Source organism: Drosophila arizonae, chromosome 5 (genome assembly GCF_054131065.1).
Source record: "Drosophila arizonae isolate 15081-1271.41 chromosome 5, UAZ_ARI_1.0, whole genome shotgun sequence".
NCBI classification, from domain to species: Eukaryota; Metazoa; Arthropoda; class Insecta; order Diptera; family Drosophilidae; genus Drosophila; species Drosophila arizonae.
Genome location: NC_142925.1, coordinates 23,042,471 through 23,060,662, shown reverse-complemented (window position 1 = coordinate 23,060,662; position 18,192 = coordinate 23,042,471). Strand labels below are relative to the sequence as shown.

Genomic DNA, 18,192 nt, shown 5'->3' with positions numbered 1-18,192 from the left:
AAGTCGCAGCGACAAGGCCCTGGCATTGAAAGGGGCTTTAAATTAATGGGCTTTACCTTCGCCTGGGCATTCCTGCCGATTATTATTAGCTTCCAATGCAATTTGCAGCTTGGCCGAACAATTGCAGATGCCGCTCTGACCACACCAAATTTGACTTGGCCAACAAGAGAATAAAAGGCAACAGAAAATTGGCTTAGTCATTCGATTGCAGCAGGACTTTGTCCAATGCCAAAAAAAAGCCCCGGACTGGGCCTTGGCTTTCGATTCGTTTTCGTTTCGCTTCGTTAGGTCTTTGTGGTCACAGACAGCCAAATAAATCACACAAAACCGTTTGAAAATAATTTCGTTTTTAGTGTTTCTGCTGCCCAAGCCCTCCTTTTTCGTGTACTACAACGTAATAAATGTGCTTTTGATATAGAGCTCTGGGCCTCACAGTTTTTACCTGTTTACGTAAGAGCAAATTCTGACTGCCCATCGTTGCTGCTGCTGCTGCTGCAGACTCGACTAAATAAATCATTAAAATCAAACATTAATCAACTTGATGACCGTTAAACACGTTCGCTGCTCCCTTAACACACACCCACCCAAGCACACACAGGGCCACTCACACACGCGGTCAACTAAACCGGATATCCGCATGGCAGCCATTGCTTTGTTGCCTCGCCAAGCGCCAAGTGGTTGAACCTTTGTGTCAGCGCTTCGGTAGCCAGACGGCACGCAATCCCGTCGCCAAACGTCGCCAGTCCGCTATTTAGCTTTATTAAATACCGTTACACTGCGCGCAAAGCAACAGTGACATGTAAATCAAACAATTTCATTAAACAGTCGACAGCTACAGGCGTGTCAGCGGAATTTGAGATAGCCCAACGCAGTTTAAATAGATGAAACAGCGAATAATACGCACTGACAGAAAACTATTTCAGATTCTAGTGGAAATTGTGCACGACTTTAAGATACTCAGATTTTTAGTCAAAATCTTGTGAAAATGGAAGAACTTGAAAAAAAAAAAAAGAAACAAATCTCGATAATTGCTAGCTGTTTAATGGCTTCAGTAGTCTTTAGAGATATAATATTTGTTGTTAAAGCCACTTTAATTGTAACCGCCTTGAGTTTAAGATTCAAACGGATTTTATTACAATATGAAATTATGAATTTATAAAGTGCTCAAAATAAGCTGTTAAAGTTACTTAGGAGCCTACCATATTTAAGCAGTTAGTAAAAAGTTAGTAAATATTTAATAAAAAAATTTAAGTCAAATTAAATCAAAAATCCTCAAAAAACCTCAAAAAGCAATAAATAATTAAAATAAAATTGTAGTAAAATTTTTTTATAATAGTTAATAAGTTGCCAAAAATAAATAATAAATAAAAAAAAAATAATAAAAATAATTCAGTCAAATAAATAATTAAAGGGCACTAGCATATTTTATATTTTTTTCTGCTCTCTCTATTTCTCTCTGTCATTTCTTTTATATACAGTAAAGTAATTTATTGTAACAGTCAAATCGAATTCATCACAAAGAATTAACCTCCCAATATTTGTGATCTTTTAGTATTGTCATGAAATAAGCATCTGGTAAAGCTTAAAGGCGGCTGTGAATGAAAATAAGTAAATAAATAAAGTTACAGTGGGTTTTCTAACTGGAGTAGCAACAGCTGTGCCCCAAGGGTAGCCAAGAATTTCAGATGTAAGTCTCATTTGCTGTAGGACCTCAGAAAATCTATATTTTGTTTACTTTCATATATGGTAATATCATATATCAATCACTGTTATTCCTCAAACATTTGTGTATTATTTCCTTTAGTTTAGTGTTGTTAGAGTAAGCTTAAGTATATCAGCTGGAACGTCATTCTTCATTTCCAAATCTGCTTTTAAGCTATCCCTTCTTTCCGACTCACTTAGAGCTCGACAGCTTAATGTCTTTTTTATGACCCCTTGAAAACTAGACGTCTACTAAAATACTTTCCAATGCTCATTTACAACTTCCGCCTTGGCTTTATCTTTTCGCGCAGTGTAGTTTAGCATCTGCATTGATGACGCCTTGAAAGTTTCTTTGTCGTCTCGGCCGCTTCCGCCAGGACTCCAAGCGCACGGCTCGACAGCAGCTGCTGATGTCTCTGCCCCAGCAATTAGAGTGCATTAAACTTTAGTGTTTACGCATTGAGTTCAGGTCGCTGCCATTGTTGTCCTTGTCGCTGTTGCTGTTGTTTCTGTTGTTTCTGTTGTTGCCATGGTTCGCTGAATTTTACAATCAGCATTGCGTTCGCCTCACGTGCTGCACTCGACGTGCCTGGCTAAAAAGGGTTGCCCCTCGCAACGTTCCCATTCAGCGCGCCACGGCAGGGTGTGGCAATGCATTAGAGCAGCTCACGCGATGTCTGCGCTATTAAAGCGTATATATGTATACACTAAACTATAAATATATAGCGAGTATAGCATGTACACACAGGCAGCTATATGGACACGTCTGTTGCTGCTTTCTTTTATTCTCTTTTATTTTGTATAATTGCATTGATTGAAGTATTTTGAGTTTCGCGTGGGTTCTGCTGAGTCCTTTAAGCTGAGCAGCATTGAATGGCGCTTAGAGAGCAGTAAAGATTGTCCAGCACATAAACTATGATAGCACAGCAGGTGATAATAGCAAACATTGCGGGAAATACTATAGAGACAGTCATTTTAAAGGTTGTGAGCATAAAAATAATCATTTTAGGAAAATGCAATATCATTTTATTTCCGAATTGATTTTAAATCTTTTATAAATATTTGAATCATTCGCTTAACTTATATGAACCAATGTTTTATCAAACCAAAGCACCTGATTTACAAGAGTTTGCTTGTCAACTCTGTTATACCATTTATATCTATTTATATATATTTCTAGTTTTTTTCTGCTCATAAAAATAGATTCAATCTGAACCAGACAGCAAAAACTTAGCTAGAAAAAACTTCGATATGCCACAAACAAAACTAAAGCAAGTTTTAATATCAATTCAAGCTATTCCCCTGCCTCGCCTTGACAATCTCTATTGCATATGTTTTTCTAAGCTTTTCATACAACAGTATGCGCCCCAGAGAGAAACTTTTCAGAGATAAGTTCCAATCCGAAGCCACACAAATTGTATGCCTGCATTTCCCCAATGACTCGATTGTGTTATGCAAACTTTTAAATACAAATCGATGCAGCTTCCAATGCATTGCAGTGCAGCAAACGGTCTCCGCCCCCACTGACGCCCCTTCTGATTTACTTTACGCTTCTTTCTGTTTTGCCCAGCTTTGTTTTAAAACGACAATCTGATGTATAGTGCGTCCCTGTGGCTTGTCATTTCATTATGCGCTCAAAGTTAAAGCCACAAAAAGTTGCAGCTTTCATTTAGGGCAACATTGACCATATCGCAGCGTAGCTCAAAGCGAGCAACAAAAACTTTTTGACACTGCAACCACGCACAACTGATAGATACCCTGGAGTGGTGCATAGACAGATCAGGGTGTAAGAGGCTCCCTTCAGTTTTTCCACTCATTTTTTACGCTTCTTTGCCTCAACTGGGTATGTAAAATGACGGCAAAAATAGCAAAATGAAAGTTTTACGCAAAACTGAAAAGCTTGCTGTAAAAAATATATAACAGGACAATGTCATAAATTTGCATTGCACGCCGCCGCTTGGCAGGAAATGGAAGACGCGAAATTGGAAAAGCGCCCACAAAGACCAACCGCCACACAAACACAGACACACACAGAAACATAGACACATACACGCACAACACTTTTAGTTGTAATAACAAAGAACCGAGTTTGCTTTGTCCGTTTATCGCTTCCTCAATCCTCAATCTCTTCTGCTGCTTCGCCCTTCCCGCATTCTGAGTCAAGGCCACATTTCAATTAAATTTATTGTTTTCTCTGCCAAATGCTTTCAATGGAGTTTCCATTAGGCGCTACGACAATTGTTTTAAATGCTCTCCATGTCACACGCCCACGCGCATCGCTTGAAATTTATACTGCGCTGAAAAGTAGGCAACGCTTTTTACACTTCCGCTTATTTTTCTTTCACAGTTCATTGAAAAGCCATTTTTGTGAGTTAAGTGTAACTGTTCTTATTGCAGCACTCATCACACAAAAGCGCACTTGCGTTCTTGTTAAAATTGAGTCGATGCCATTGGCGTGCCACGCCCTCGCCATCCGCACACTTGCTACACGGCAACTGCACATGCACAAAAAAAGAACACTCACACCTTCACACATGTGAGCAGTTCTATAGCTTATGTGCTTTTAGCAAAAATATAGCATCGTACTCTTTAGCTCCCCTACTTCTGTCGCCTGCTCTCTCTTTCTCTCTCTCTCTCTCTCTCTCTCTCTCTTTCCTACATAATGTCAACTCACGTCTATTGCAGCTTTTGAATATGCAATTTCGCTGACTCATTTCGCTACTAACGGCTAACTAAGTTAACTAGTATATCATTTACGCTTGTACGCCTAACACCTCCCCCTTCCCCCTCTTCCACCGCACTGAGCTTTGCTTTCAACTCTTGTCAACTGACTTTCAATGAATAAACCAAAATGGCATCGCAGCAGCAATTTCCACTTTTCACTTTTTGCCCCGTTGTATGTGTTAAAAGCCATAATTACGCTTGATGAGGCTGCACTCTCAGTGTGTGTATGTGTGTGTGTGTGAATGTGTGTGCGCGCTGTTTAGTTGGCAAATTTGACACTTTTGTCTGCACTTTAGTAGGCACTGCATGTAAGTGTGTATGTGTGTGTGTGCGTGTGTATGTGTGGGTATAGCTCATTGTCATCGTTGTGCATGGTTTGTTGTCATTGTTTGTTGTTCTGCTTATTGCCTATCTGTCTGCCCAAGCCCTACAATTAGCCAGCGCATCTATTGATAAATATCAGCAAGAGTGAGCGACAGCAAACAAGGAACAGTTTTTTATAGCTATTGGCGTTTTGCTGCTGTTTTGGAGCATGCTGGGCATTTTATTCAAGATTTGTATGCCTTTCTTGTTTTAAATAAAAATTGCTTTAAAATAGGATATTAAACAAAATATTTATATTTTTGAAAAGAAACTTATTTTTTGATAAAAATGAATAAATTTTAGTTTTATTAGTATTATTAGTAAAATAAATAAATTGAAAAAAAAAAAAAAATAAGATCACATTATTTTGCTTGTATTATTTCAACCAAAATAACAATTTTTTGCCTCATAAGGTATCCAGCTGCCTGTCTGATATTATCTAAATATATGTATTCTTAGCTCGTTAGCAGAAATGTTATCAGTCTGACTGTTAACTATCCATTGATAATTGTAGAGAGCCCAATGTTATCTGCATGGCTAACAGTCTGCATTGTTCTCAATCAATCAATTTCCTGCATCAGATATCTACATTAGTTATATTTAGTCTAAAAATCTATTAAGTAAGTCTCAGATTCAATTAGTAACTAGTAATTTTTAGTAAGGAAAATATAATTATTGAATACTTGAGTGAAATGAACTAAAGATATAATGATACATAGATATAAAGATCTCTAGGTGGAATTTATGATCTTTCTAATTCATTATTACTCACAGTTACTATCAGTCTTCCTATACTTCAATCAATCAATATCTTCAATTGTTGTTAAAGCATTGACTAAAAATCAAGCCGTCAATCAATTAATTAATGAATTAATTTCATCAGTCTTTCCTTATCTTGAATCCACAAACTATATTCTGGATATTATATCATATTAATTTACATCTTGAGCTGATTCGATCGATCGATAATGAATAATACTGTCAAACTATTAATAACTGTACAACTTAATTGCTTAGGCTCTTTTGAATAAAGTGCTAAAGTGCTGCTAGATTGACACTCTGTCGGTTCTGCAGTCAATTAATCTATTACTTTTGACTTTTATAGTTTGCAATGCAATTATTAAGCCGCATGGAGGACATTGAGTTGTGAAGGCTTTTACTGTGCGTCAATTATGCAACAGTCAGTACGTCAATCAATTCGTTTGCACTGTCCATCACACGTCTATTGATTTTTTGGCAATTTTTGCAGCTAATTATCATAGTGAATATTGCGTAGAGTCCTTTGCAGGCTTCAATTGGAAGCCAACACGACATTGCCTTTAGTGCTTGCTGTTCGCTGGCCTTTAATTGGATTTTAATGTGTATGGCAATTAGAACATCCTGTGTAGATGGCACAAACATATCCTATTTCAGCTCTCTTCCGCCTCTACCCCTGCCACGCTCTCTTTAAACATCTTGTTCGCTTTAATGAGCTTGTTTGCCGTGGCCGCTCACTGTAAAAATGTATAAAATATTGAGCCATGTTCCAGCTGACATGAAAACCATATTAAATGCAATAAATTCACTTAGCGGCAACATGAATAAACACACAATACACAGATACTCCCTCCCTCTCTCTGCCTATCTTTCTCTCTGCCTCTCTGCCTCTCGCTGGCACGTAAACGTCGCTGATATTAATGCAATTTTCATGACATTGTTGCGCTGGCAGGAATGCAACAAATAAACAGACTCCCACACAGGCCAAAGCCAGAGCCAGAGCCACAAATACTGTGTGTGGATAGTAGAGTCGCCCTGTTGTATAACTTAATAGGAATGTTTATTGTCTTGCTCACTCTGTTGTGCCACTATGTACCTCTCTCTCACTCCCTCTCTCCATCTCCTGTCTCTCATAGAAAACCTAGACAATAACAGCAGCTAACAGAGCGCTATGAAAAACTATGCAGCACCCAGCTATCAATGTTGGGGTCAAATACAGGTTATTAGACCAGAAGTTGCTCTGTAAATATTATTCAATTAAAGTAAGTGTTGCGCTGTTAACAATGCTAATTTCAGATTTCAGCTGAAGTTCTTGGACTTCTATTTCGTAGTATTTATGGACTAAATTTAGTGAAGTGACAGCTTGTTCAATAAGATAAACAACAAAAATAAAAGCAGTTCTGTCAACCTACGTAAATACACAACACTTACAGTAATTTCTAAAGTACCTTACATTAACATAATGTTAATAACAGTGTAGCATAATTCCTTATAGATTAAATATCACTAATTAACTAGATATAATTACGTTTGCTTTCAATCGGATGTATATAAATACAAGTCAACCACAAGAAAGGGCAAAACAAATATTTACTCGAATCCCAAACATAAGAAAATATATTACGGAATTATCATCACTTCAATCTATATCAGTTGGAGCCAAGGATGTTTTTATGGCTTTCCAATAATAAACTAGATCAGCACTCCCACTCCCACATGAACACACCTTACCACTGTTTTTGTACAGGGTAGAGCAAGCACAGAGGCTGACTTAGCTCCGCCTCTGCCCTGGCATGCACAGCGAACATAAAAGCGACGATGAAAGCACAAAGGGAAAACCTTATCGATTTAATTAATTTTTTCGGGTGCCCTTATTGGATTTGAGTGCCTTCAAATTTAAAGTGCAAACAAGCGAAGCAGGTGTTGTCAAGCTAACTGAGTGACTGGTGGACGGGTGGACTGCCTGACTGACAACGATTGACTGATTGAGTACATGCAAGTTCGTGTTATGCTGAGTAGCCTACTTCGAGGTGTCAAGCTGTCTGGCACTCTCCAAATATGAAAACATATACGAAATGTATTAAATTACATATGAGTTTAACTATAAATATGACATGGATATAGGCCAAATACGACAGCAATCAATTTGAACAGCCATCAATCAATCATTCAGTCAGTCAGCCTGCCAGCCAGATGGAGCTCTATAGTGGCAGGCCCATTTCCAGCTAACAGCTCATTAGACAACGCCCATGACTCAGCGCCGTCTCCTGTGCCGCCTGTGTGTGTGTCCTGCGTGGGCCGACTCGTTTATCAGGCCAGTATGCGGCTCGTTTTGCACGTGTCTGCACCTTGTTCAGTGGCCCATTGTCATGTGTGCGACATGGTCATGGCATGCCAGGCCGCCATATCGAGCTGAGCAACCCCTAAAGCGTTCATCATAAGCACAACTCATATTTAATTGGCCCACACACCGGCCCAACTGGCCGGCAAGGTATAATTGATATGCTAACTGTATGTTAGTACCTATACGAGTTATACAAACAGAACAGTCAAGGACTCTGGAACGATTCCCCGGGGCATTGACAAATACGAAAACATTGAAACTTGTTGTGACTTAGGTAAACTAATTTGATTTCTCAGTCTATATTGAGGCTCGACAATCACTGCTCTCGCTCTAATGCATTTTTTATAGCCCACCTTAAGGCGGACAAACGCTCTTGGTGTTTTTTTTATGCGTTTCACTTTCATTTAGGCCATGCTGCGTTATTCTTCGTTTTTCGCATGACCCTCGTCACAGACAGCAGGTTGGAGTCTTAGTATTAGGCGTGACTCATGACAAAACGCAAACCCAAGTAATTTAATTTAGTTGCTCAAAATGTCCGGAAAAACAGCTAAAAAACTAGTGGGTTTGTTTAGCGAGAGAAAGTCGAACCTGAGATACCTTTTCATTTTGTTGAATATCAGAGAAATATTATTAATAAATAGAAAGTTATTATTTCTATTATTCTATTTTATTCATTTTTTTATTGGAGAATTTTTAAAATTTTAATTGATAAGAATTTTATTTATATTAATTTTAATATTACTAGAATAAAGTTAATTATCAGATTCATGAGAAACATAAATTATCATTATCATTATTAACATTAATATTATCAATCTATAAAAGTATAATTATAATCATCAATTTTAATTTAAATGGTAAAACCAATATGATATTATGTACATTTTTGAATTTATAGTATCCATCATAATAAATATTAATATTATATCTATATTACTGATGATAAACGGAATTTTACAAATAATATTTTTTTTAAATATTCATATTTTTAAAATCCTTGTTATAGACATTATATGTATTTATTAATTGTTATTATTTGTACTTTCATATACTATCCATATTTTTAATATTTTACTAAGATTAAAATTGACATATTATTTATTCACTCATTAATCCCGTTATGTTTATCGTTATTTTATTTTCTAAATTCTTATTATTCCCTTAATCTTTCACATTTTTTGCCTCTTTATTGATTTAAATCCTGTATCAACTACAGATAAGCATATACGCAACATCTAACTTAAAGTATCAATGACTTCATGTTAGCTCAAAACTTACAGAGCTACGGAATTACCCACTTAAGTGATTCACTCCCTGGCTATGCGAACATGTTCTCACTTAGGGTATCGACAAAAACAACATTCGACATGCAAAGTGCTTTGGGCAATGGCAATGACGTAACGGGAAACCTTAGAAATTGGGCCGGCAGGCAGAACAAAATGAGAAGGAAGAAAAAGAAAAAAAAAATTTTTAAATATTAAGTATACGCCCTCAAGGGCAGTCAACAAAAATATTTGTTTTAGCACCAACAAAAATCGCAAAAGCAATAAACAAAACAACAACAAGAAATTTTTTATTTAGTTGCAGAAATGGGTGGCAACAGAAAAACTCGAAGCCAAGTTATTAGAGTAATTAAAAAGTAATTAATAATATATGTATATATTTAAGCCAAGCTGAGGTCGCGCTATAATAGCTGTAAATTGCTTATTAGCCAGCCAGAGATCGCTTTAAAGTGCAGCCTACAAATATGGTAAAATAAAAAGCCATAAAAAAGTCTAGCAGCCGGCAGGATGTGCGCCATAATGTGCAATGAGCTGCGGCGGCGACCGATTTTCAACTCATTTCATAGGCGAACGCTTAACGAGCGGAAGTTGTGGCAACTCAGGTGTGTATGTGCATTTGTGAGTGTGTGTGTGTGTGTTTGTGTTTGTGTTGTGTGCGCTGCATTATTAATGAGAACTTTTTGCCTTGCAAAAGCCGCCTTGGCAGATTTGCAAACATCGAACGACGCAGCCAGCACGTGACAGCTTTACTGCAGTGCCACTTAGCCAGCGGCAGCTGTGGCAAGTTCCAAGTCGCAAGTAGCAAGTGAAAAGCCGTTGGCTGCTGCATATGCAGCATTTGCAATCTTTGCTTAGGTAAATAACATGCTCTCCATTTAAGCGTTACGACTCTCAATGATTTGTGAATTTACGTTTGTTCAGAATTTTACTAGGTCAGGCCCTCACGCAGAGCTCCAGCTGAGCGCCTGGGCGAAATGCCTCATCGAATTTATATTTTACGGCTGCCAAGGCTGTAAAACTGCTGATGAAAGATGTAAATAATCTTGAAAATCGATAATACAAATATACATATATATTCGTAAAAATATGTATATAAATCAAGCTCAAGTAAACTCTCACGTTCTCACGGCTTTAGGCGAAACATGCTCAAAATAACATTTATCCTAATGGCGTACATACTCACATATATCAAATAGTGTAAAGTAGAAAAATATACCAATATTAAGATATAATATTTGTTCAGCAAGGTAGACGGAAAGAGAGGGAGTGAGAGGTAAATATATGTATTCACTTTTTTTAATTTAATTATAATTATAATATGCACTCTGATATATCATAACAAGTAGAAATGCTCTAGTTGCGACTGCTCGATTTCTTGAACCCTTAGAAGGATTCAATAATTCATTTCAATAATGTATCGCTTTTTCTCAGTTTACACAAGGAACAGCTCATGCACATGCACACACGTACGCACGCACACATATTCCACAGTCCGTCTCTCCGCCTGTCTCTCCAACTATCTCTCGCACTCTGTCTCTGTAACAAAAGCAATGGCAGAAGAAGAGCTGCAGAAGATCATTTATGTTGTTTATATCCGAATAAAACGAGCAGAGTTCCCACTGGTCCGATTAAGTTCGACTGCAATAGTTCTTATCTGTCGTTGGTTAAAGTCGCCCTATATAAAAAGCATTAGCTACAGCATTTCTTCAGTCGTCCAGGCGCACAGTTCGTCAGTCGTACAATGCAGTAAAAAGCAGTGAAGTATGTGATCGTTCGGCTAAGCATAAATAACTTATAGGAAATTCTTCCCAGAAGTAATTAGAAGAAATATTCAAAAGAAATTCTTGGAAGACATACTTAAAACAAACTCTTAGACAAAATACTTGTGCGAACTTTTTTGATGGAATACTTAGAGGAATTATTTTAAAAAAATTCTTGGAGGGAATTCTTTAAGCGAACACTTAAAGGAAATACTTAGAAGAAATTGTTCAAAGGATTTCTTAAAAGAAACACTTAGAAGAAATACTAAGCAGAATTACTTGGAAGGAAATCTTGAAAGAAACTACTAGAGAAAATACTTAAAAGAAATTCTTGAAAGATATACTATAAAAAATTAAAGGAAATGCATAGAAGATATACTTGGAAGAAATACTTAGGAGAAATACTTGTTACTTTTGTCGATTTTTTTTTGTGCTATTGTCCATTAGAATTGGCGAATTTTTTCATTCGACGCGCTCACACAGGCAAACAGACAGATAGACATATAGACTGAGGGACTGAGCTAATACGACTCAGCCCTGATTAAGAATGTGTACTTACATATTTATTCAGCAACTAAGAGAGAGGGAGAGAGATAAACAAATCGATGTATTTGATTTTTATATTTCGTATTTATTTTTTAGTTTTCTTCCATTATCCTCTGTACTTCATTTCCATTTATATCAACTCCATTTCCATCAACATAAATGTTAAGTTTGCTTGGCTGCTAAAGTGCAATCACCGAGAATCGCCGAGGGCGGCGATAATAATAAAAAGCTCATATCAAATGTCATTCAATTGCTGCGTATTTTCTTTTCAAAGTAAAAATAACAATAGCTTACGTGCTAACAATACTTATCAGACAGATCACAAGACATCTTACATCTACTTAGATAAACTAAAGAGAAGCGGACGTGGAAGCAGGAAGAAACCTTCAACTGTTTTGCCCGAGCGAGCAAATCACGCGCCCTCACACAAATCTCATGTTAATGGAGACTGGGGGCACATTCAACATTTTGTCACGTCAATGCGATGTTGTTGCTCAGCATATTGTTATCATCCTCCAGCTGCTGCTCCAGTTCCTGTTGCTGTTGCTGTCGTCGTTGTTGTTGCTGCTGTTGCTGTTGCTGCAGTTGTGCAGACTCCCTTGAGGCATTTGGCATTTTGTAGGTGATGGGCAGCTGAGGCATAGACGACGACGGCTGACGCAGCCGTCCGAATGGCTTGGCATCGTTCGTCTCCAAATAGAAATTGCCGCGCAGTCTGTCAGAGATGATATGGTTAGCTGTGTGCTGTGCTGCCTGCACCATAATTTATATCGATTGCTCACCTTGGATCGGCACCATAGCCCATGTAGGCACGTCCGTTGCCATCTCGACAGCTGCCAAAGTGTTGCGAGGGCTCGCAGCGCTCGACGGGGAAGGCCAACGGCTGACGGATGCTCTCCACAAAGTACTCCCAGGCGCGTTGATGGCTGCAGCCAACTGCAACGAAGTGAAGCATTTAAGCATTGTGGGGATACCCAACTGCTAGATACTCTGTTTACAAACTAACGCTTGACTTATGATTGAGATATTTGATATATGCATAAGTTTAACTGTCTGAAATGAGGAGTTATAAGTCCATTTCAGTTGATTAGATAGCCCAATGAATTAAATATCACATGGACATGCTTTCTTAAAGAAAGTCATGACAAGTAACGACAAACCTTTTCAATTACTTCGCTGCAATTATGACAAATCTAGCGACCTTCCAAAAAGAGTCTTTAGTCTGAACGGTTGATATCTTTCCAGATAATCGTTAATTAGAGGAGCTCACACTCCATTAACTAAGTTATGATTCAGTCTGAAATGTTTACAATATTAAACAAGTAAGAGTGCCCTAGCCGTTGACTACTGACTAAAAGCAATCCGGGTCCCTTCTCTTCCATTTACGTCATCCTGATCAAGAAGAGCTTAATAGCTCTCTTTCTGCCTGTTACACACATTTTACTGCTGCCTGTTATATCCCATTTTCAGCAAATAATCGACTACCCAATAATAAGTTCCTCTAATGATCAGATCTTATAGTCTAAAGTCTAGTTCTATATTAGAGATCTATAATCTAGGTCTGTAGTGTAAGTCTATAGCCTAGCTATATTGACTAAAAGGCTATAGGTTTACTTTAGTTTATTAGAGCTCAGAATAAACATTAACTGAAAAGTCTTCCAGATATTCTCATCCTTTCCGGCAATCAATATCCCACGACTTTCATATTATAAGTCTAAAAATTTTCAAATGATATTTCTTACTTTTACGCAATTAAGCTAAAAGGACATGTCTATTAGCTAATATACCCCATGGTAAAATTTTTAAACAGAGTATTTCGCGGAAATTCAGACTGAAATTCAGGCAGCTTACTAATGATGTTCAGCCAGCGATTATTGGCGATTTCCTGCTTGGCACAGCCCGGCTGCAGAGGACGTCCGTCATTCGGATAGAAGTCCGCGTGCCCCATGGCCGTGGGATTGCCCAATATTCCGCCATCCGTGTGTATGACATCCACGAAGCGTGCATCGCTCGAGCTGAGGCGTCGATTGGAGCTGTTGCCCTCGAACAGCGGCAGAGCTGGATCCAGGGCCGTGATTCTGGAGAGCTTGATGCCCCACTCCTGCAACTGCTTGCCGGCAAAGCCAGCCACCTCGGCACCCAAGCTAAAGCCGATCAGATGTATATGCTTCACAGCATAGCCGCTGCTGACGAGATAGCGCAGGAATCGTGCCAGATAGCGCGCGGCTATGGGCAGATTCTCTACGGCGCTGGAGTACCAGGGCACGGCCACCATGGCGCTCCAGTCAACGAGTATCACATTGTAATTACCGCGTCGCAAAAAAGCTAAGGAGCAAAGTAAAGGTGAAAAAAAGGCGTGAATTACTAAGTGGACAGCGCCTGGAGAGATTGAGTTACCATCCTTCAGCTCCTGGCTGCTCTGCTTCTCCCCACTGGCAGACTCCGAGAAGCCGTGCAGATAGATGGCCAGCGGGTAATTGAAATTGAAATTGCTTCGCGCCAGTCGCACATCGTCGCTCAGCTGCAGCTGCTGGGCCGCGTTGCGGTTTTTCCTGCAAGTTGCCCAAATGACCTTTCAATATGCATGAGCCAAGCGAGTGCTGCCCAACCCCAAAAACTCACCTGGTGTAGAGCAGAAACCTGATGTCCTCGCGTTCGCGTATCGCACAACAGCTGCTGCAGCTGCCACGCGGTGCTGCACTATAGAAAATAGGAGAACCAGCTGTGGAGCGAAGAAGACATATAGATAAAGAGAGAGAGAGATGATGAGAATCTCATAAATGTAATGCTGCAATTAAAAATAATCTGCGGCTATTTGATCAATACCAAGGCTCTATATATAATTGCAACAAGTGTATAAATTGATTAGGTCAAGATTAACTAACTAGAAGATAGCCCTGAAGATGTGAAAGCCAGCTGCAAATGCAGAGGGAGAGGGTGAGATCTTGAGGGAGAAAAATTGAGAATCAATTGATGTCTTCAGTTAATTGAAAATCGATTCCAAATCGAAGAAACTTATATACCCGTTCTGTAAAAATGTGCAGCCATATTACGATACTAATGAACGGCAAAGTCTCGAATTCAAGTTTGTAATTTGGCATGTGAAAAATGCAAGCAATTATTTGGGGCCAACTAATTGAATTGTTAAGTAGCTAATAAGACAGCAAAACCAACAGCAGCAACAACAACTGCCGCAGCAGTTATGACAACAACAACAGACAATAGCCGCAACAACATAAAACCTGACCAAAACGAAACCAGCCAAGCGACGCGCTACCCAAGCTAACCATGAACTTGAATCTTACATTATGATGTTGAGCTACAAACTGCCATAATAAAAACGACAGCAAAAATCACAGCAGCAACAACAACCACAACATTGATAGCTGGAACGACAACGACTAACAACAACAACAACGACGACGAACAACAATAACAAGACTTCAACAGCACGTGACGCATACGCCGCGTATTACGTCTTAGCAGAGGCTAATTTTACATAGGCAAATCTTTGCGCGTACAGAGACCTGGGTATTTAACATATGTCGGAAATGTAACAACTTATGCATACCCTGTAAAATATGTTTTAATGTAACACTACCGAATTTTAAAGATTCTATTTATAGTTTTTAGCTAGTTATTTTTTATTTATTATTATTATAATAATTTGATTTAGTTTCTAATTTAGAAAAAAAAAAGAAATATATATATATAAATGCCAAAATCAACAAAAATATATAGATATAAAAAACCATTAATACAAAAATTATAGGTAAATAAAAGCATATAGAATCAAATACAAAATAAAATCTCTTCATTACTAAAATCCCGTCAAACTAATAATGCTCAGAAAACTTCTATAACAAAATCCAAATATTTTCTATTACAAGTAAATTCTCTCCCATTACCAACCTCCTCCAATAGTCAGCATACCCATATAAAACGCTGTCAAACTAGTTTTTTATCGAGTATTTTTTACCAAAATCTCAATGTTCACTGAGACACTGTAATGAGGGCGTGGCAGTGGGTCACCAACAACAACAATAACGACAACAAGAAGCGCAGCCAATCGCAATGTTAATGGCATCGTATTCGCATATTTCTTCGCTTTTGTTTTGATCCACAAATTTATCGTTATTTGTGCATTGAATGCATTCGATTCAGTGCCAATAATGAAACGTTATAATCGTGACCTTCGACAAGGTCAATTGAGTTAGCAGACTTGGCTAAGCGATTCGAAGTCGTAAACTTGATTTTATGTATATAGTTTAGAAAACTTGTATTTATGTAAATTAATAAACAGTTTTTTCTCTCTTTCTCTCTCCCTCTCCCCCCTCTCTGTTATAAGCGGAAGTCTTTTTATGTACCTATATAATATAATATATTATTTATATGTATATATACTATATATAAATTATCTCGATTTTGTTTTGTCTCGCATTCACATTTGCTTCCACGTTACGGCGTGCATTTTATTTAATTTCATATTTAAATATTACAAACATTTTGTGGCTCGTTTAAATCTTTTTTATTTGCTTTGCTCATGTTGTCTGTCAGCTAATTATCAACCTTATGGCTCGCTTGCGCTTCACATTGTTGCTGTGGGATGAATTATCACAGCTGTGTTATTCTTAGGTTCTAGATTTGGTTTGAAATATTCTTGGCGGACATTGCCTTTCGACTGCTATTAAAACGTCTACACATAATGGCCCAAGGGATGCCCAACTGCCATAAAATTCTATCTAATTGGGGAGTGTTTCAATTAAAAAGCATATAAATCACCGTCCAGGTGATTTTTTCTGTTTCTAGCGCAACGAGCTATTGGGTGAAGTACTTTGTATATAGCGCAAAGCGATAAAGTTGTTTTGAGAGCAAACATTTTTTATGAATATCTACGTCAAAAAACGCGTTTAGCAAGAATGAAAGATATATTTAGCGGAATACTTTAATCATTTCTTTTTGCTTTAAAAATACACGAAAAATAATATTTCGCATAGATTGCACTTTAAAGTTATTAATAAGTTATTCAGTAAATTTTTATAATATTTAACTTTGCAAATGCCATACAAATATATATGATATATTATTCTATATTATTTCACATTATTATCAATTTTATTTACATTTTGCCAACAGTTTAAAATGACTTAATGAGGATAATAACTTTAAAATTATGTGATATATCGCATAGTACACCTGATATAAATAATAATCGCCCACGCTCTATATTCAAGTCTCAATTTCATTGAGATTACAGTCAAAGTCTTTTACTTTTTCAATTCGTCTAAGTATGAACTTACATAGTATTGAAAGCCATCTCAGTGTAGATCATATATTAGCAACAAAATATAGTGTAAATAAATGACAAATTTATCATGGTTCTGCGTTGTATTTTGCAAACTTTTCTCTTGGATTAATTATACTATAAATAATTTTAGTGACAGCTTAAGTTCTGAGAATTTGCTAATCATTCAGTCAATTAATCAAACCAAAATAGTCGGAAATATTATGTCCACATATACAATACATTTAGCTCAAGTATGGTAACATTATAAAAATTTGAGGAATACAGCAGATACCTTGGCCGCTTTAAATTGACTCTTCCATTCATTTAGCAAAATAATATACTCTTCCACTTAGTTAACAACCAAGCTCTGTTCAATCAACTTTAACCAAATATAAGTAATTTTTGGTCACATTGCGGCACATCTTTATATTACACATGTCTCCCCCACAATTGAGCTATTAGGAGCCTTGACTTTATTTACAAGCTAGTGCGGATCCGATGAGCCATTGTTGTTTATGGGCTGCCCGGTGGCAAGGCGGCCTTCTTTCACAGCTGAGTAAACCCTCAAATAGGCCCAAACAAATGTAAGCAACACATATCAATGCACACACACACACACTGACACACATGCTATTTATAATGTACATAGTATTTACAATCTATGCCACCTTGAACTTAAGTACAGCAAATGTTGTATCTAAAAGCAAGAACAAACAACTCCACACAAAGAACAGCAAATGGAGGCAGTTTACTTAGTAGAGTCGATATCTATATTTACGCATCTAGTTTTTGGCTGTGCTAATGTGTTGATAATACATTGGAGAACTTACCCAGCAGAAATGTAAAGACATTGCACAATGTTGAAGTAGTTGGCAACACCATCCCGAAAAATTGGCTTATATTTGATGTGTTTTCGTCGATTTATAATCAAATATTTAGTTTGTCAGCGGGGCCAATCGAATTGTGGGCGATCAATGAACTTGGCACATGCCCATCCACCAAATTTCACACTATGAACTATTTGAATTTGTTATATTCAATAATCGCTTCCGCATTGACAGGCCCGATACAAAAATTACGCACACACAAAGGCACACAGGTTTTATTTAATTTCAGTCAGCGCGAACAACGTTCCGTTCTGGCCAAGTTTCGTAGTCGCACTGAATGTGGATGGCGACGCTCGTTGTCTAGAAGCTGTTGAGCTGTAGACGAGCTATGCTCGATTGCTTGTTGGGTTGGGGCTGGGCCATGCTGCTTGGCTGATAAATCAATGCGCCCTATGCGAAAAGCAAAACAATCCAAACAAAAGACTGAGGCAACGAACTTGATCGTCGCAATTTTCATGCCTGTTCCGCCTTCGTCTGTACCAAATATTTAGATTAGGCAATCGCGCCCGCACACACGTTGGGAAAGTCGTAAAATTGTGGT

At 37.8% G+C, this 18,192-nt stretch overlaps 2 protein-coding genes across 2 annotated transcripts in view; one reads left to right on the top strand and one right to left on the bottom strand.

Moving 5' to 3' along the window:
• The window catches only part of LOC149268822 (uncharacterized), a 32,853-nt gene that overhangs the window by 6,972 nt on the left and 7,689 nt on the right, over window positions 1–18,192 (top strand). The window lies entirely within an intron of this gene.
• On the bottom strand, window positions 11,718–18,108 carry LOC149268823 (inactive pancreatic lipase-related protein 1). Its single transcript, XM_089470380.1, has 6 exons — window positions 17,595–18,108; window positions 14,100–14,199; window positions 13,875–14,029; window positions 13,329–13,802; window positions 12,260–12,413; window positions 11,718–12,192 (listed from the first exon to the last, which is right to left on the bottom strand). The coding sequence occupies exons 1-6, from the start codon at window positions 17,644–17,646 to the stop codon at window positions 11,949–11,951; spliced, it is 1,179 nt and encodes a 392-aa protein (XP_089326506.1). The 5' UTR covers window positions 17,647–18,108; the 3' UTR covers window positions 11,718–11,948.